The sequence below is a fragment of the Triticum urartu genome, chromosome 6A (assembly GCF_056163025.1).
Source record: "Triticum urartu cultivar PI428250 chromosome 6A, HENAU_Tu73, whole genome shotgun sequence".
NCBI lineage: Eukaryota > Viridiplantae > Streptophyta > Magnoliopsida > Poales > Poaceae > Triticum > Triticum urartu.
In genome coordinates, this window is record NC_141878.1 from 606,661,133 (window position 1) to 606,680,757 (window position 19,625).

The following is a 19,625-nucleotide window of genomic DNA, read 5'->3' on the forward strand; positions in this document are numbered from 1 at the left end:
ACAATTGGCATCAAAGCCTTATTCAAGCGACCATGTCGAGCGGAGGAGGACAACAACGGTTAGCCTCCGGTGGCTCCAAGATACCACCACGGAAGCGTTAATATTTGGCGTTTCCAAGATGCCGCCAGGGTACGAGCAACATTGCTCTCGGAGCCGCGGGCGCATTAGGACATGCCGCGCTTCGGGTGCTCAGATCATAGTAAGGGAGATCGTGCACGAGACCGGTGCTGGTAGCGGCACCAACCTCTCCTTCCCGATGCTCACCCGCACCAACTATTGTGGTTGGGCACTGGTGATCAAAGTGAACCTGCAGGGGCCATGTCTACGGAACCCCATTAAGAATAACACCGTCTTCCATAGAGAAAAGATAGACATGCATGGGCCGTGCTGTTCCGCTCCACCCCCCTCGCCGCCTCGCCCCCTCCCCCTCACCCCTCGCCCCTCGCCCCCGTGCTTCCCGCGGAGATGCACAACATGCTCGCGTGGATGGTCAACATCAAGGAGGCATGCACTTTCTTAAAAACCCAGCGCCTTGGCAGCGATTGCGTGTATGTTGTGGGCGGAGATCAAGGACGCCGAGCGAGTCGATGGCTATCGTTATGAGGATCACCAGCCTCGCCACCTCGCTCGGCTCCCTCGACAACGACGTCGACGACCAAGATAGTCCAAAAATTTCTTTACATTGTCTCTTCTAGTTTTGTGCAAGTGGCAATCTTCATTGAGACTCTGGTTGATTTGTGCTTGATCTCCACCGAGGAGCTTACGGGAAGCTCCGGGTAGTTGAGGACCGTATGGATGACAGTAGGGAAAGCCCTAGTGGCGGATGTCTAATTCGCACTCAGAAGGAGTGGAAGGCGAAGAAGAGGCAGTTGCATGGCGGCCGAGCCTCAAGCAAAGGTGGTGGTCGTGGCCGCAGGCGCCGAGACAGTGGAAACCGTGTGCAAAAGCTAGGACAAACCCAACAATAGGGTGGACTAGCACCGCTCCCGAAAACAGTGAAGACCGGAACATATGTTAGTATTTCGACAATAAGGACCACTAGGCCTGTGAGTGTTGCAAGAAGCAACGTTACGAGGCGGTCTCATAAAGACCGAGGAAGATGAGGGACTAGGTTTGGTGATGGCCAGCATCGAGTTAGTCAAGGAGGACTCAACGTCTTTTTGTACTAGCTCCTAGGTCGCGAACTCGAGCTCAGTCGAAACCGTGAGCACGGTCCGACCACTGACGCACACGGGTGGCCACGTTTTCCTCAATCTGGAGAAGGTGATGATCATGCCCACACATAATGGCGAAAACCGATGCGAGGTGTACTTCCTCGACAAAAGCGCGACAAACCACATGACTAGATCGGCCGACGCGTTCTTCAAGCTACGGTTCACAGACGGATCACTTGTCGAGATCCACAGCCGTGGGACTGTCGTCTTTGCCATCGATAGGGGAGAAAACCCGACACATGGATGCATTCTTCATCGTGGTTCTACAGATCAGCGTTCTCGGGCTCAGCCAGCTAGACGAGAATTGGTATGATATTACCAATCACCGTGACGTGCTCACTGTGCGCCATCAGCTCAAACAACTCCTCTTCAAAGTAACACATGCACCGAATTCACCTATACACACTTTCATTTCACTCAGGCCATCAAGTGTGCCTCATCACTGGGTCATTCACCAGCCGAGTCATTAGGTGGTTGTGGCGTATACTATGGTGCCGAGCTTACTTGCACCGATTCACCCTGTTTGTAGCAAGTGATTTACCATATTGGGATTGACGATTTACCGAAAGGGGTCACATCATGGTCGACTTAACTGCACCTAGCCCACGAATAGTCTCAACAGCCTAGCCCGAGCGACCATGACTTGTCTTTCCCTAGATGTCATGTATTGGTCATAAGGTCAACGCAACATATCGCTTTATGTAGGTCAACCTTTGGTGTTTAATTTATGTACTGTAAATGTTCTGAAAAAAGAGTTATGTACCATAAATGAAGATGCGTGAACACAATCTGCAAGAAATCTTCTGGTGTGTGTGCGCGTTCTTTGTTTTACAAATTGTGCCTGTCTAGACCTTAACGGACAGATAAAATACACCACGACCACAAAACAACATGTTGTCACATGACATAGTTATATAGATATAGATACCAAAGCCAACAGATTTTGGAAGTACACCACAACACCAATCAAGTCAACATCAGCACACTGTAGTTACCGGGCAACCATCCTTCCTCATTGGAGGTTCATAGACCAACATTTTTGTACTAAAAGTTCAGAAAGAAATGCACAGGGAAGCGAAACAACTATGCTCCGACGTTCATCTTGTCACCATGTGCTTTGCTTGTAGCTTCACCTTTTGAAGCAGCCTCGATATCCCCCATCTGCTCATCTCCTACTGAATCTCTGTGGGTGCTATCAGGCGTGATAAGTAAGGGAGCAGCCAGCTTGTCGGATCGCCCTCCTTGATTTGGTGGGCCAGGAACCACGGTGACCTCATCAGGGTTCGTATCCATCCTCTTGTGCGACTTTTGAGCTTTCGGCTCAGCTAGGCTATCATCAATTACAATATCAATCTTAACATCAGCAGATGGTCGACGACATACTTTCCTCAGTGGAACCATCTCCTGTCACGTGAAAATAAATGAAAAATCAAGGGACGACTTTTCCAAAAATATATTTAATCATGGTAAACATCATAGAAACAAGCTAAACTCATCACTCTGCGCTTTCCATTTTACTTGACTACATGGTAAGATAATTGGCTGAGAACAAAAAATCGTAGTATTCTGCACTGTTATTCTTCCCCATCTATCTTCCTTGAACATTCAGATTTATATTGTATGGTTTCCAAAGAAATTGCAGATTGGAAATGAAATCTCAAGGAAATGCCAAAGTAAGTTTGGTTTCCTTCAAAAACTAGGATGGGTTTAATGGGTCTACAAAGGACCATGGTGAGCTACTCATGTATGGATGTCCATGCATGTTATGAAGAAGAAAACCAGCTCTGATTTGGCAGCTCGGGTAGTAGTTGTCATCAAGTTCTTTCTCGAGTCCAGGATGAAGTCCCAAAATATAACTCTATGTGCAGGCAAACAACCCTAGCCCCAATTATGACATCCAACAATGGTGTAACACGGTAACCAGAATAAATGCATGCACACTCAACAGTGTTAGAGACAAGGAGAGTTACCTCGGAGTGATCATGATCATAACGAACAAGAAAACTGCAGCGGCAACCCCTTAAATCATGTGTGCGCCTTTCTACTTCAAGAACATGAGCATCAAAATAGAGGGCCTGCTCTTTTCTTTCCTGTTCAATTCAGCACAGAAATGTTTATTCTTGTGAGAAATCAACTAAAATAAGTAATAACATCACATTACAAGACAACTAACTCACATAGTTTGGCCCTTTGTTCAACTTTCCTTCACAATTTTCTTTTACGGGACTTTAGTTCACAATGTTACTTACACCCAGTGACCAAAACTCCTTACTCCGGCTCTGTATAATCCTCCAATTTGAGTATGATATTGTCTTGAACTAGAAGTAAATTCATGCAAAATTAATCTCTACACTCCAACATTAGTATTTATTAGGCAGCCTTATTTGATGAAAGTTGGACTATCCATTTTATCAATAAAAAGGAAAAAAAAGCTTTTCAGCGCTCACTTTAATGATAAAGTAACAATAATATTCATAGAATAAATTCACACCCAATTTTAGATTAAAAATTAATTCTAGTACTCAAAAGTATGATATTTTAATAAAATGTGGTGATTTTACAGTCATTTGGTCATGGACACGACTAATAAATGGTCAAATCAGTGCTGCCAGTTTGACCAAGTGGCATCACAGTAAAATTCTATTATATGAAATATGATTACCAAGATATGGATAGTGACAGGAAACATATGTTGTACTTAATTAAATGTCCTATTTACTTCAACTACCATGCTGTATATAGCATATAAGATGCATGCTGAAGCGGAATATACAATTCATGAGGATTAAAAACGGGATTTAATAATTATTGGCAAGCACAATTCTTAAGCACTACTTTTAAAGTCTAGACAAACAAGGAATAGAGCCTATGAATTGAAGAACCTTGAGTGTCAACAGAGTTGAAATATAAATTCAATTACATCTCTTCAAAACGGACCAAATAAATGATTTGGCTAAGTAAGCAACAAAATTCTGTTGGTCATGTGCACCACAGTTCAGAAGGCTCCGCACTTTTCGCAGGTGAGAACCGACCAACATACCCAACACGCTTTCACAGGCGAACAAGTAACAAAAATAAAATAATGGTTGAATCGTAAGTTTATGTACATATTTTTCAAGCGCATAAAAAGCCCGACTGTAACCGCCTGCCAGGAATTACATAAATATTCTGTGGCTAAAATACACCGGCTTAGTAATCCAGAAGGATAAATTAAAGTTTCATGAAGACATGAATTATCAGTTGTGCCATGCAAACTTGCTAAGTCAGGTTAAGAGAAGTCGTTTAAGATGACTACCTGATAACAAAGAATAAGATCCCCAGGAAGCACACCAACACATTCTGTGTCTATACATGGGAGAGAACGCAGTCTCACAGATTTACAAACATTAATCCATTCTTCCTCCTCAGCCCCAAATCCAGAAAACCAAACTTGTATTTCCTGAAACAGAAAAAATAAATTAGTGTAAGCACAGTTGGCATAATGCACAGGTAGTGAACCCGCGGTGGAGAGAGATTAAACAATACAGCACATGAGCATTATATAATTCTCAGAAAATGAGCGAGCCTAGTTTTCACTCTCAACTGCGAAAAGAGGCGCAAATCACCCTAAACTTGTCTTGGCAGTAATCTTTGGCATGTCGGCAGCAAGATCAACCTATCTGCTTCTCTTTATTTCTCTACGTACATCTCTTGTCAACCCATACTCAAGTCGAATCACAAGGCCACGTCCACTTGCACAACAAGAATCACATGTTCACTTAGGAACCGACGGGTTTGTGCCCGTCAAACATGTTTGCCTTCCATGGTTGCTACATACACTAAAGACTACATCTACAAGGATGCAAAGTGATTTCTGAAACAATGCTACTATTACTTGTTTTATAAAAAAGTTCCCCTGTTTCTAGAATTCAGATCTAGGAAATGAATTTACCTGGTCCCCGGTTTCAGAAAATCTGTAGGACAGGATGGCAGCAACATCGAACCTGTAACAACAAAGATTGGTCATGCATGTAAAATAGAATGGTTGATGCAAGTAAACCGCCCACCGCACACCGACACACCTAACAGACCCACCCACACTCATGATAAAAATTAAATGACCTACCCAAAAATGGACCAAATGTGACATCGATCGGCACAAAAGAAGAAAGAAAGCAAGAAATATGTATATCTGCTGCATACCATGCACCATTTGTTGGTGACTTTGCTTCAAGCTGGACCAGGCCACAATCCGAAGAGGCATTCCCTGATTGGCAACGACAGTATCAATAATCCATAATCGACATGATACATGGTATGTGTTCGGTCGGTTACAACAAGTTAGAAGTCTTGGAAACAAGAAACAATAAAATTGTGCCATGTAGCCTGCAATTCTCAATAAAAGGGAATGAACAGTGCAGCACCTGACTGTGATTCGGAGTTGGAAGGGCAAGAGGACTGAACCCTGTAGGAAGCTGGGTGCTGTGCCTCAGCCCCCGTGGGCAGCATCTTCCCTTGTGCCGGCGGCCGCTCACCCCTCCGTTTCTGCGTGTACCTCCGGTTCTGGAACCAGGTGTGCACCTGCGCCGACGCAGATCATCAGATCAGAATTTGAAAATAGGGCTGACTTGCTTGTACTGTATCTTGGGCAACGTACCTGACTGTACTGGACGGGGACCTGGCCGTCGCCGGAGCGGTCCGGGGAGGCGTTGAAGTCGTCGGTGAGTCCCTGGATGATGGGACGCTTGGGCATGGCGTTGAGGTCACGGAGGACCTCCAACATCTTGGCGACCTCCGCGTGGGTGAACCGGATTCTCCCCATCATCCTAACTTCTCCGCCCCTCGCTGCCGCGCCTGCGTGTACCCCCGCCGGTGAGGTGAGATCAGCACACCACAGCAGATTCGATTTGAGGAAGCATTACAAGACTGGAGATGGAGAACAGATTGGACCGGAGGAAGGGAGGAGTACCTTACCAGATCTGTGTGTGCTACTCCTGTGTCTGTGACAGTATGCCTCTCGAATCGATCTCTGTCGGCCTTTTCTTCCTTGTTGAGATCCAAACTCACGCGGCCGACACCCCCCCTTTTGGTGCTCCTCACGCGCAATCGTGGCCAACGTGGACGGTAGGCCCACCTTTTGGATGTACTACGTCCTACTGGTGTAGTTGCGCATGTTTCAGGACAAATATTGCCAAAGACAAAGACAAGAAACACTGCTGTGACCACAAGGCTCGGACGCTCTCCCACTCTCCCCGCCGCTGAAGTGGTGATGGCAGTTTGCCATGTCGTCCCGGCACCCTGTACCACGATCTCCCTTTCACTTTTTCTTCCCTTGGAATGGCGACCGCAAGATCGAGGATGGTCACCATCTGCGGCACGGAGAGAGGATCATGGCCGGCGACACGATAGTGCTCGTGGATTGCAATGTGCGTGTAGGCCACCGCACCAGCCACGAGATTACGAGGATCTAATTCCAGGTTCAAAACGTTGGCCGTCTGTGATGGGGATAAGGTGCATGTTGTTCAGGACAGAGCAGTTGTGCACGCCGCAAATGTAGTCCTCTCCGGCGACGAGCATGCTGAGGATGATGGCCCCTCATCTACGGTGCAGCCGAGAAAGATGAAGACTAACGAGGAACTAGTGCAAGAATTATGGGAGGACATTGGCCTCCCTTTGGTGCCTTCGTGTTACGGTGCCTCCGATGTCATCTTCCAGTAGGGTAAGTTAAGGTTCAGTTGACTATGACAGATCATGTTGAGGACGCACTTGATCGCCAGAGCGTGTCGATGCCGGGCCTTTGCTGGCCAACCTGCGGGAGACGCTATGCGGGCCCCTCCTAGGAAGGGGTCCCTCCTGCGGCCAAGGCTCAAGCCGCCAGTCGCTCTCGTGGCCTTCATGCCAGCAGTTTTAGCGTCGCCTACGAGTCAAAATGGTGAACTTGCCAATAGTGCAGATAGCCGGATACAATGGATAACCAATTTAAGTCTGGGACCGTTGTGCATGAACATTGCACCTGTCCATCTTGTCAAGCCGATGTGAGCCATTTACCGGGTATAACTTGTGTCGGTAGTGCTCCTACCCTAAAGCGTGGTCCGTCGTTGGTCTCAGCGCATGCTGTTTCCTCGTCGTGTATTGTTGCTGGCTTCGCCGTTTGTCCAAACCCAGTAGGCTGCTTAACATACACCTCCTCCTCTGGATCTCCATTGAGAAATGTAGACTTGACGTCCAAATTTTGTGGCCTGGAACGAACCGTCTGGTCAAAACTTCTGGAATTTCCGACCATCTCGAGATTTTCCTTTAGCAATGTACAATTTTGGCGGTACAATTCGTATACGACATCGGATTGAGATGATCCAAACTTGAAAGTTGTTCATAAGAAAAAAAATATCTTCAAAACATTTTCCATTTGAAGTCATATTAATTCTGTTTTCTTCCATGCCATAATCTCGTGTCAACACATGCATATCTGAAATGGTCATAAATTTCATATTTAGACTCCATTTTCGACCATCCCCATATTTATATTGATCTTCACAGTGAGGGGCCATCCAATGCCATAAATTTGACTTCATCTTTCTATAGATTCAAGCCACTCATAGGATCATGCCACTTTTGAGCGTCAACACGCCTGCTATCGCTGACGCATGATGATTATTAGCTTGCCTCAGCTGCTCACGATGATTGGACCTTTGCAGATCTTGATCCCCATTCCAACATTCCGGACATTGTAGGCCTTGATTGTGTACACATATTTTAAGATACTCTTCCAGCAAGGTACGGAGAGCAACCCTCCAAACAAGCGATGGCAGGTCAAGGCGAATAAGCAAAAGAGAAGGGGGTTGAAGAAATTGGAACACAGTGCCCCAAAATTTTGTTTTAAATCCTGCAATGCCAAAAGTATACTAGCAGCATTCCATGCGGACTGGATGCTGCTAATAAACAATGATTTAAACATTTTAAAATTCAAAACAAAACTTCAACGAGCTGGTGTATTTCATTATTTATATTACTTTGATAAAGAAAACCTAAAAGTACATTGAGAAAAAATAGAACACAAGAACCCAAAATTTCCCTCTCAAACCGGACACTTCCCCCCTTCAAAATACAAATCTCCCAATGGATATCTCAATCTATTCGGTTTGTAAGCAACATATCACATAACTTTTGTGTAACACTTTGAATTTTTAACCACATATTTGAATAATCACATGATGACACCATGCAAACTTTCAATTTTTTATACATCGTTTACATCATTTTAAAATTGTGCTTAAAATCCTAGAATGGCAATTTACTAGTAGAGACGTGAAGCCAAGGAGGGAACATGGCTAGTGGATGATATAGCAGTGCGACATATAGGGTGCATGCTGCTAACTACCAATGCAATAACATTTTCTATGTCCAAAACAAAAATCCAAAGATTTGTGTGTTTGATTTTTTATATTACTTTCGCCAGAACACCTAAAGGTACATTAAAAGATTGGAACAGAAGATCCCATCTTTGTGACCAAAAAATTGGAACACAAGACCCGCCAAAATGGTGTCGCCGTGCCCATCGTTTGGATCCGTCACTCCGGCGACCAAGGGGATCCATCTTCAGCCACCAACCACTGTGTGGTGGATTGCAAGCACGCATCCGCCGCCCCTACAGCCGCACTAGAGCAACCTCGCCACCCACTGCACCCCAAACATAGCAGCTTGCACCTGCACAGAAGATGAACCCTAGTGCCCAAAAGTAGCCACAAGTGCCACCAAAAAGGGGAGGCCATGCCCAAGGAAGCTATCAAATCAGATCAGGAGCCTATTGGATCGGGTGGATCTAGCCTACAGTGGTGGTCGGGAGCCCACTCCACGACCACCACCCACCCACGGGTAGCAGCGCCAACATGACGCTGTGATAGTAGCCCGCCTCACAAACACGCACGACATGGGCCGCACCTCCACCAAGCAGGCCACGACTGGCCAGACATGAGGAGTCCACCAGGGTGAGATCAGTACCTTGTTGCCGCGTAAGAGAGAGTGAGCATGCCTGGGTAGCAGGGGAAGTGAAGGAGGTGGATGAGGTGCCTCGCCGCCACCACGGGCCGCCTAGAGTCACAGGAGCGACCCATGAGACTTGAGCAGAAACTTAGTACTTTTTTTCCGGGTGAGCAAAACTTAGTTCTAATATACTAAACACAGTTGCACATATGATTGTACTTCCGATTTCTGTATCTCTTCTTTTCTGAAATTAGGTGGGGAATGCTAATGAAAATCACCTTGTTAAAGAAAATCAAAATCAGGTTATACTAAATAAGTTTTTCTTGTGTTTGTCTTTTATCCACAAAAAAACGTGTTTGTGTGCAACAATGGCAAATCTGATTCATAAAAAGCGGTCATACATTCCAACGCCACCATTATCCCGATGAAGGAACGCCCATCTAATCTAGCAATGTTGCAATATCATAGAATTTAGGTTTTGGAGAACATCCTCAATATACCATCTGCTTCCTCTATGGATCTGCTTCCTCGATGGTGCCTGTGCATGGTGATGCATTCAAATATGTCGTTAGTTGTCAATTGGAAGGGCAATATTAGCTTCTCCATCAGCTTCGGAAATGCGAGGAGTCAGCCGCTGGTGGCAAATCGATCAAATGAGAACAGATAAAAAGAAGGAAAACAAGGAGCCGTTAATTGGCAGATGAAAGGAGAGAGTTAGATGTCCAGGTAGAAGAAGAGGACAAAGGGCGATCTATATATAGATCCCTTATTCCACGAGATGTATAGACAGATCCTCTAATTGGAGGGCCTTCCGTGTGATAATATTACCCCTTGGTAATTCCAGTTACAGGAAATGACACTACTGCCAATATTTTCATCTAAGGGGGTGTACTGAAGGATAACCCTGAACCCTAACCCCAAAAGACAATACCACCACAAAATAATATCTTCTCCGACGACATAGCTACATAGATATAGATAACCAATCCAACAATTTTTGCACCACACAAGCAATCCAGTCAACATGGGCACATTACAGTTACTGGGTAACCATCCTTCCTCTTTTGGAAGTTCTGAGGCAAACATTATTCGATTAGAAAATTCACAACGAAATGCACTGGGAAGCCAAAGAACTACACTCCCAGATTCATCTTGTCGTCATGTGCTTCATTTGCAGCTTCACTGTTTGGGGCAGCCTCCGCATCCCCCATCTCAACATCTGCCACTGAATAGCTGCGGGTGCTAGTAGGTGTGTCTAGTAAGGGAGCAACCGCCTTGTCAGATGGCCCTCCTTGATCTGGTGGAATGGGAACCGCGCCCCCGGTCACCTTGTCAGTGTTGATACTCATCATTTTGTGTGGCTTTTGGGTTGTCTGGTGCATTGGTCGACGGCATACCTTGCTCAGTGGAACAAACTCCTGTCATGTGAAAAGAAATGCCAAAATAAATTATTTGGTATAAACATCATAAAACAAACTAAACTCATTATGCTTTCCGTTTTATTTGACTACATATAGTAATATAACTAGCCTAGAACAAAAAAAAAATAGTGTCTTACACTATTCTTCCCCATCAATTTTACTTGAACATTCAGATTTCTTTTGTTCTGTGATAAAAAAAATTTGCAGATTGGAAATGAAATCACATGGAAACTTTGAAGTAAGTTTGGTTGCCTACAGAAACTAGGATGGGTTTTAATGGTTAGAGAAACGATCATGGCGAGCTACTCATTTATAAATGTCCAGGTACGTTATAAATCATAGGGATGAATGTCTGATTTGGCAATTCGGGTCGTAGTTGTAATAATAACTTTCGTGGATGAAGTCGAAAATCCATTTCTATTGTCAGGCCAACAGCCCTATAACAGAACTGAAGCTCCAGGACCCAAGCGTCAATTAATTCTGATATCCTACCATGGCGTAACAATGGAACCAGAGTAAATGCGTGAACACTCAACACTGTAGACAGAAGCAGAATTACCTCAGAGTGATCATGATCATAACAAACAAGAAACCTGCAGCAGCACCCCCTTATGTCATGCCTGCGTCTTTGAACTTGAAGAACATGCGCATCAAAATAGCAGGCCTGCTCTTTGCCTTCCTGTTCAATTCGGCACAGAAATCAACTTGAGTAAATGATAATACTACATGATGAGACAGCTAAAACAACATTCCCTTACTGTGTTATTTACATCCAGCGACAAGAAATCCTTAGTCAGACCCTCAACCATACCCTACTTTGAGTATATAATACTTCTTGAAAGAGCAGTAAAGTCATGCACATTTCCTCTCAATGCTCTAATTTATCGGCATACCGGTGTTTGTGCGCAATTACCAACATGAGGATTTATTGGAAAAGCTTATTTGATGAAAGTTGGTTTATCCACATTATAAATGACCAGAGATAGGCTACAGCATTCATTTTGAAAAAAAATCTTTCAGTGCTCAATTTAATAATAAAGTAATAATAAAATTTATTGGATAAATTTACACCCAATTTTAGAATAAAAACAGTTTTAGTACTCAAAAGTATGACATAATAAAATGCACTGCTTTTATGGTCGTTTAGTAAGTGTTGTCAACCACAATAGTTTGAAAACTCTCAAACTGGAATCACATCTTTTATAAGTATATAAAAACAAGAAATAGAGCCTATACAAGTTGAGTATCAACAAGGAACAGTCAAACGTCAAAGCAGAAACTTTTAATGACTCTTGGCAGGTGAAATCCAAAAGACATACCCATCACTACTCTATCATACGCCATAGAAAGTAACTGTGGAATTTTCAAGTGCATAACAAAAGGAAAATGGAGAGCTGTCAGGCATTGGATACATATTGTGTGGCTAAAATAAACTGGCTTAGTATTCCGAAGGGTAACTTAATGTTTCATGAAGACATGAATTATCAAGTTGTGAGATGCTAGCTTGCCAAGTCAGGTGAAAAGAAGTCGTTTAAGATGGCTACCTTAAAACAAAGAATGAGATCCCCAGGAAGCACAGCAACACATTGAAGAGAACGCAGTCTCACACCTTTACAAACATCAATCCATTCATCCTCCTCAGGTCCAAGCCAACAAAATCGAACTAGTACTTCCTGAAACAAAATAAATAAATAAGTGCAAGCACAGTTGGTATAATGAACCCGCTGTGGAGAGTGATTAAACACTAGAGGAACATGGGTATTGAATATTTCTCGAAAATGATCGAGGCTAGTTTTCACCCTTGACTATGAAAAGAAGCGCAAATCACTCCTAACCACATGTATCACTTAGGACTGGAAGGTTTGTGTAACTCCGCACCAGCCCATTGGTGTCCGTCAAACACGTTTGCCTTCCGCTTTTGCTACATGATGCAAAGTTCTTTCCGTACTATGGCTGTGACTTCTTCCTTTTGTGTGTGTGGAGGCAACTAAGAGTCTAAAATAGGACTACTACTGCTGTTGCGATTCTCCATAGATAACTGGAAGAAAGAAATACTTGAATTATGGCAAATCATCCAACTTAGGCAGACACATCACGAAACAAAGTTTTGGCATCATGTGAATGACAGCTAGTAAGCACAGAGTTAGAATGATCAGTTTGTTAATTTGGAAATTAACACAGCATGGATGTTAGTTAATTTGCAAACTAACACAGCACAGATGCATATGCTTTACAGTTTGAATATGTACAAGTCCGGCTCTGCAATTTGCGCCTGGCTATTCATTGAAAAAGAAACTCTTATGCAATTATATTGGTACTGAATGTTATTGCTAGCTTGCTGCACAATTGTTGTACTACATATGATGTTGCTAGCTTTGCTGCAAATTTTGAAAACCCTTTCTTCCCTTATGAAGAAAGGGTCGATGAAACAAGATACCCATTCACTTCTTTGGGTTTCATTTTCCCCATAGAAGAGTAAATACAAGCAACCCTCACTAGTGATATTATGTTTTTGAAAATGACCATATATCCATAATATTAACTGAATAGTAATGTCACGACATCTCTAACAATAAACGCCCTTCTTCATCTAGGATGAAATATCAGTAGAAAATAAAACAGAAATCCAGCAATCTACTGTATCAAAACGCATAGATTAAAATACCCAAACTGTGACCTAGCAAATGAGCTGTACTATTTCTCTTGCCTCTTCCTTTCATTAAGGAAATGTACTATACAAGAACCTAGATAGGCACTTTGTCTCAGAGATTCCCCTCCTCGTGGCTGGCTGTGCGGAAGAGGAGCAGCCAGGAGTGATTATGATCACAAAGTCCTGCGGCGCTGGGAAGACCAGAAGTTAACTTAATAATCCATTTTGGAGGAGACTACTGTGCGATGACTGTGCGATGACATCATGATTATGACAAGCAATGCATGGTCGGGTGGTGCAGATTGTGTCACGCGTTGCATGTTATTGCACGTTCACGCCATATAAAAAATTAAATATTTTTTCCTATGCTAACTAGATCATGAGATTGGTAGAATGGGTAAGTGGGGTTCCATGGTGGCAATGCAGTTGAATGCGCTCGGTACATTTCCAAGCTGGCATGAAACCATCATTGCAGTTTGATTCGCTTCAATTTCTACAGCTCAAGGACGATAATTGAAGGGGGTGAACTAACTTTTTCCTTTTTGAAACTCAGACATTTTGCAGATCGAGCTATATAATCATTGAAAGAAACATTCAATTTATATTTTGTTTTACATGAGAAAACAGAGAGATTGTGAAAGCAATTTCTATACCACCAATTAGCTTTCCATATAAGCCTAAAGTACAAATACACAAGGTTGTTAATGTCTTCTTAACTGTTCAGTACTTTATTAGTACTATCTTGTGTTGTTAAAGACTCCCCAACACAAAGTTAGATGAGTCAGGTGTTCAAAATGTTCTAACATCAATACTGTCACCAACTATAAAAAGACAAGAACCGGAATCATCTCTACCTTTAGTGCTAGCTAAGTGCTTGAATAAAGAATGGCAGAAATGAATTTACTAACATCAATCCTATTTAACAAAAAGTTCTATGGTCATTACCGGGTCCCTCGTGTCAATGAACCTGTGGGACAGAAAGGCAGCAACATCGTACCTGTAACAACAAGAATTGGTCAAGCATGTAAAACTGAAAGGTTCATTCAACTATCCCTCCCACATCAGACAGTCCCACCCACACTCACGTGGAATATTAAATCACATACACAAAAACAGATCACATGTGACATGAAATGACATGAAAGAGGAAATGATGAAATATGTATATATCTTCATACCATGCTCCATTTCTAGCCGACTTTGCTTCAAACTGGACATGACCACCATCCGAAGAAATATTCCCTGATTGGTAATGGCAGTATCAATAAACCATAATCAACATGATACACTATATGTGTTTGGTCAGTTACAAAACTAAAATCTTCTAAACAACAAACATGAAAATTGTGCCATGTGACCTAGAGTTATGAATAAAAGTAAAGGGCGCACAAACCACGTGTCCTGCAATTGCCAAACTGAGTGTCAACAGCTGAGACAGCGCGACAACAAACTTTCAAGGGCCCACAAATACAAAGGATTACATTCTAGGCTATAAAGTCCCAGAACCTGCCAACGAGAACTTTAGTCGAAAATTTTGCCTGCTGTTGTGAATAAAAGTAATGGGCGCAGAAACAACCGCGTGTCCTGGAAAATCCCAAATTAAGGGGCTTCAAGGACAGAGGCAATGGCCGGCATATTTTGATGTGCCCACAAAATGTACAGGATAGGCTAACTCGCCAAAATTAACTTGGTTGCCATTTTTGCCTGCAGTTGTGCATAAATGTAATGGGCACACGAACCACGTGTCGTGCAATTGCCGAGTTAGGTGTCAATAGGTGAGACAGCACGGCGACAAGCTTCATGACATGCAAAACCTTGTAACAACATGCCAACGGGGAGGCTATGCATAACTTCTGCACCACGAAAGCTTTACCAATAGACCATCATGTATCATCGTAGCAACTTAAGATCAGTCATCGTAGCAATTAAGTACATGATAATAAGGAAATAAAGAGAGTTAAGATGGGGATATATTTCAGCAGCACCTGAGTAGGATCCGGCCACTGGGTGGTGTTCCTCGTTAACAGGGGGTAGCATCATCTTCCTGGACCGCTGGGATTGCGCGGACCTCTGGTTATGGAACCAATTCCTCACCTGCGACCACCCAATACAAATCCACACGTATAGATCCAAGTACGGAAATAGCTAGGGCGGACGCGGCGGATCTTGGGCAACGTACGGGGAGGGAAAACCTAGTAGTACCTGATTGTACTGGACGGGGACCTTGCCGTCGCCTGAGCGGTCCGGGGAGGCGTTGAAGTGATCGATTAGGCCGTGGATGACAGGACGCTTGGGCATGGCGTCGAGCTCACGGAGGACCTCCTCCATCTTGGCGACCTCCGCCTGGGTGAACCGGAACACGAGCCTCGGCGGCTGCCCCGTCATAGTTCCTCTGGCTGCCGTACCTGCCTACGCGATGAGATGAGCAGAGTCGTTGGAGATGGAGATGGAGATGGAGATGGAGAGGGGTGGGAGGGAGGAGAAGCTTACGTTACCAGTTGTGTGTCACCAGCGGCTGTGTACAATTTGTGGAGATGGAGATGGAGTTTCGGCACTTCTACTCACACGCACGCGACCTACTTTTGCAATCAATGTAGTGCAATTCATTCCATTAATTCCTCCGGATAAATACAAATACGCAACCAGCCGCTCGATCTGCGGTAGTGTGTACAAGCTCGATCATGCGGCCGACGCACCCTCTTTTGGCACTCCTCAGTCCTCACACACACGCAACCTACTTTTTCAATTAATGTAGTGCAATTCACTCCATTAATTCTCCCGGATAAAACAAGGGGTGCCAATTCCGGCCAGAATTTGTGCAAGTTCCTGCCAGGTGTTTTGGGGTCCAATGTGGTAGGGTCGGGTAGGTTCAGTGTGCCTGGTTGTGTAGAGCCGAGACACTAGGTTGCTGTTATGCCCAACCATGAGCCATGCGCGAACAGTAATCGACCCGCCCCTCCTCCATGTGCATGAACCTCGCTGATAGACGTCCCATCCCTTCGCCATTGTTAGATGTATAGTTAGTGTAGGATTAAACCATGTCTAAAATAGTGAGGTCAGCCATGATGTCATCCTAGGACATGTGATCAGCAGTGATGTCATCTAGTAATTGACATAAGCACTTACAGCCATGGACAGCTAATTCTGGCCTTCAAACGCCGGCGGATGCGCTCGACCGGTCACGCCTCATATGTTAGCTTCCACAGCCATGTCCCTCATATGCGAAACCCCAAACCCATGCAACCAATGCAAAACTACATATAAACACGATCAACATGTAGTTCATCGGATCACCATTTTATCGCCGGACCAAATGACCATAGTTCATCAGAGTAGCTCAGCGGACAGTGCGAATACATAATATACAACTACATAAAACATAGGTAAACCATAAATAATCCGGGGAAGGGTGGAGGAAATCACTATTTCCTCGACGAACCCTTCCCTTCCGGTTGTCGGCGCGGCTGTGCCTACCCTCCATTTAGGTGTTGGCGTGCGGCGGTGCGTCGTCATTGGAGGTGGAGGTGGAGCCGTCCGTCATGTCGCGGTCCTTGGAGCACACTTGCCCCAAGAGCCTCCGGATGAGGCGGTCATTCTCCTTCGCATGGCGAGCCGCCTTTGCCTTGGGCGCCGCCTCCTTGTTCGCCTCGCACTCCGACAACTAGATGCCGAGACAAAGCACCTTGGCATTCTTGCGGTCGAGGTGCCTCGCATCTGTTTTCGCCGTCGTGAGAGAGTGGCGGAGGGCCGACACGACGAGCATGGCCTCAGGATTACCTTCGTGCTCGCACGTGACCGGCATGTGGTCAGCCCCCCCTGCCCGCCCTCATCCTCGCCCGCTGGCGAGTGCCGGTGTGGGTACGAGGACCCAGCGGTGCATGGGTACCACATTCGGAGCAGAGGAAACCCGCATTTGGTGGTGGTGGGCTGCGTACATGATGGATGTCGGGAGCGGAGTGGCCGGAACCGCGGGATGGGCCGGTGGAGTCGGCGGCGCTGCGTTAACGGGCGCGGGGCACTGAGGAAGATGAGCCATCGCTTCTAGTGCCACTGATAGGATCTAGGATCCTACCAGGCCTAGCTCTTAGGTTATAGGGGTGGAAGAGAGGGTGGCGAGGAGCTGGGCGCGAGCGGCGGCGCGACAGCACCGTGGTCGCGCAGTAGAGGAGGAGGAGATGGCGCAGGAGGTGGCTAGGGTTACTCCTTACAAGTGTTTATATCATCCTCGAGGTGCTAATAAAAATAAATATAAGTTGGGCTAAGTCCCTAACTAGGCGCGCCATTGGGCCTCCTCCGGCTATAAGTGACGCCGATCATAACATCTCTCCCCGCCTACGCAAACTTCTCATTCTCGAGATGGAAGTCTAGAAAATGTTGGCGGAACTCCTGGAGCGGTTCCCAAGTGGCGTCGTCCTCTAAAAGGCCTTGCCACAGGATCAACAAATGCCACACGCCGCGGCGTTGCTGGGCCTTCAACACCTTCGCTGGGCCCAGAAGAAGACGTCCATCGGAGATTGGAGGAAGCGTCGGCGCGGCCGCCGGCGAATCACCGCGGAAAGGCTTCAGCAAGCCCACATGGAAGACGTCCTGGATGCGAGCGTCGAGCAGAAGCTAAAGGCGGTATGCGACCTTGCCGATGCGTTCCACCACGAAAAATGGTCCCACGTAGCGAGGGCCCAGCTTGCGCTTAGCACACGGATCCAGTGACTGCGTGGAGCGGTGAAGGAGCCGCAACCACACACCTAGTCGCCCACCACAAACTCCGCCTCATGGTGGTGGCCGTCGTAGTGCTTCTTGGATAGCTGCTGGGCCTGGAGAAGACACTGGCGCACCTCGGCAAGGATCTCATCCCTGTTGCGGAGAAGGTCGCCAGCCACCTTCGTTCGGGCCGTTCCGGGGTCTACCAGCAGGATGGGTGGTGGAGGATGGCCATAGACCACCTCAAAAGGTGTGGCGCGCAGGGCGGAGTGGTAGGTGTTGTAGCAGTACTCCGCCCAAGCGAGCCAGTCCACCCAAACCCGGGGACGATCACCTGTAACACAACGCAAATATATAGCAATCACCTTGTTGACACCCTCAAATTGGCCGTCCGTCTGCGGGTGGAATGCCGTACTCAGGCGCAGTTTCATGCCCGCCATCCAGAAGAGATCACGCCAGACATGACCAGTGAACACCGAGTCACGGTTGCTGACGATGGAAGAGGGGAACCCGTGGAGGCGGACGATGCCGTCGAAGAAGGCATGCGCCACGGAGGCGGCGGTGTAGGGGTGGCCGAGTGCAATGAAGTGTGCATACTTGGAGAAGTGGTCGACCGCCGTAAGGATGAAGGACTTGCCACCCACCTTGGGGAGTCCCTTGATGAAGTCTGTGGAGATGTCGCCCCAGACCTGAGAGGGCACCTCAAGGGGCTATAACAGCCATGTCGGCCGCAGTGTCTCTGTCTTGTTGCACCGGCACGCCATGCAAGACCGCACCCAGTCTTGCACCAGCGACCAGTCGCCGGGGATGTAGAAATCTGCTCGAAGATGGTGGAGGGTCTTCTACACGACCTCGTGACAGGCCGAGTGGGCAGGCTGCTGGGCCTGGTGACAGATGTCGTCGTGATCCAGAACGAAGAGTCGGCGCCCATGCAGGAGCAGGCCATCAACCATGCGCCATCGCTCCTCCAGGTCGCCAGCGTCGAGGCGTTGCCGAAGGAGCTGTGCATCTAGAGCGCTCGTGGTGGCCCGGCGGATGTCGTCGATGAGGGCGAAGGAGGGCCCCGAGCGGATGCAGAGGGCCGCCCCCGCGGGGTCGATGGTGTCGGTGTCGTTGTCATCATCGCTGCGGGATAGTTCGACGGCAACGGTGTTGAGGCGTCCCGGACGGTACTCGACAGTGAAGTCGAAGCCAAAGAGCTTGCTGATCCACTGATGCTGCGGCACGGTGGAGAGGTGCTGGTCCAACAAGAACTTGAGGGTGTAGTGATCCGTGAGAATACAGAACGGCTGCCCCCAAAGATACGGCCGCCATTGACGCACAACCTGCACCAAGCCGATAAGCTCCCTCTCGTAGGCTGCAAGTTAGTGATGGTGCGCGGTGAAGGGACTATTGAAGAATGCAAGTGGCTCATCGCCCTGATGGTGGATGGCGCCAAACCCCATGCCCAAGGCGTCGCAATCCACCATGAACAACTTGTCGAAGTCAGGCATCTGGAGGACCGGCCCCGTCGTGAGAGCCTACTTGAGGGTCCGAAATGCCTCAGTCGCCTCCGTATCCCAGGGGAAGGCGTCAAGGCGTAGCAGGTGCGTAAGTGGGGCCATGATGAGGCTAAATTCCCGGATGAATTTCTGTAATATCCAGCGAGGTCCAAGAAGCCGTGGAGGGCCCGCGGCGAGTGCG

The 19,625-nt window shown here is 46.5% G+C and overlaps 2 protein-coding genes across 6 annotated transcripts; both read right to left on the bottom strand.

Annotated features, from left to right (window-relative positions):
• Positions 1 to 2,078: 2,078 nt before the first annotated feature.
• LOC125529088 (protein SAWADEE HOMEODOMAIN HOMOLOG 2-like) lies at positions 2,079 to 6,282 on the bottom strand. 2 transcript variants are annotated; one of them, XM_048693501.2, is made up of 8 exons: positions 6,168 to 6,282; positions 5,851 to 6,047; positions 5,618 to 5,774; positions 5,397 to 5,460; positions 5,146 to 5,197; positions 4,510 to 4,653; positions 3,185 to 3,304; positions 2,079 to 2,618 (listed from the first exon to the last, which is right to left on the bottom strand). In XM_048693501.2, exons 2-8 carry the CDS (start codon positions 6,016 to 6,018, stop codon positions 2,298 to 2,300), a joined length of 1,026 nt encoding a protein of 341 aa, XP_048549458.2. In that variant the 5' UTR covers positions 6,019 to 6,047; positions 6,168 to 6,282; the 3' UTR covers positions 2,079 to 2,297. The 2 variants fall into 2 exon arrangements, with proteins under 2 accessions (XP_048549458.2, XP_087383654.1); XM_087527528.1 differs by having other exon boundaries at positions 6,163 to 6,282.
• Positions 6,283 to 10,114: 3,832 nt separating this feature from the next.
• On the bottom strand, positions 10,115 to 15,836 carry LOC125513156 (protein SAWADEE HOMEODOMAIN HOMOLOG 2). 4 transcript variants are annotated; one of them, XM_048678188.2, is made up of 8 exons: positions 15,735 to 15,836; positions 15,447 to 15,653; positions 15,230 to 15,338; positions 14,423 to 14,486; positions 14,190 to 14,241; positions 12,139 to 12,267; positions 11,154 to 11,273; positions 10,115 to 10,591 (listed from the first exon to the last, which is right to left on the bottom strand). In XM_048678188.2, the coding sequence occupies exons 2-8, from the start codon at positions 15,627 to 15,629 to the stop codon at positions 10,307 to 10,309; spliced, it is 942 nt and encodes a 313-aa protein (XP_048534145.2). In that variant the 5' UTR covers positions 15,630 to 15,653; positions 15,735 to 15,836; the 3' UTR covers positions 10,115 to 10,306. The 4 variants fall into 4 exon arrangements, with proteins under 4 accessions (XP_048534145.2, XP_048534146.2, XP_087385484.1 ...); XM_048678189.2 differs by having other exon boundaries at positions 15,447 to 15,649; positions 15,735 to 15,833; XM_087529358.1 differs by having other exon boundaries at positions 15,740 to 15,792.
• Between the last annotated feature and the right edge of the window lie 3,789 nt (positions 15,837 to 19,625).

Coding starts and splice junctions, on each gene's coding strand:
- LOC125529088 (XM_048693501.2), bottom strand. CDS start 6,018: ATGATGGGGAGAATCCGGTTCACCCACGCGGAGGTCGCCAAGATGTTG. Junction 5,198..5,396: donor TCACCAACAAATGGTGCATG/GTATGCAGCAGA, acceptor TTGTTGTTACAG/GTTCGATGTTGCTGCCATCC. Junction 2,619..3,184: donor ATGATCATGATCACTCCGAG/GTAACTCTCCTT, acceptor TTCACGTGACAG/GAGATGGTTCCACTGAGGAA.
- LOC125513156 (XM_048678188.2), bottom strand. CDS start 15,629: ATGACGGGGCAGCCGCCGAGGCTCGTGTTCCGGTTCACCCAGGCGGAG. Junction 14,487..15,229: donor AGTGGCCGGATCCTACTCAG/GTGCTGCTGAAA, acceptor ATTACCAATCAG/GGAATATTTCTTCGGATGGT. Junction 10,592..11,153: donor ATGATCATGATCACTCTGAG/GTAATTCTGCTT, acceptor TTCACATGACAG/GAGTTTGTTCCACTGAGCAA.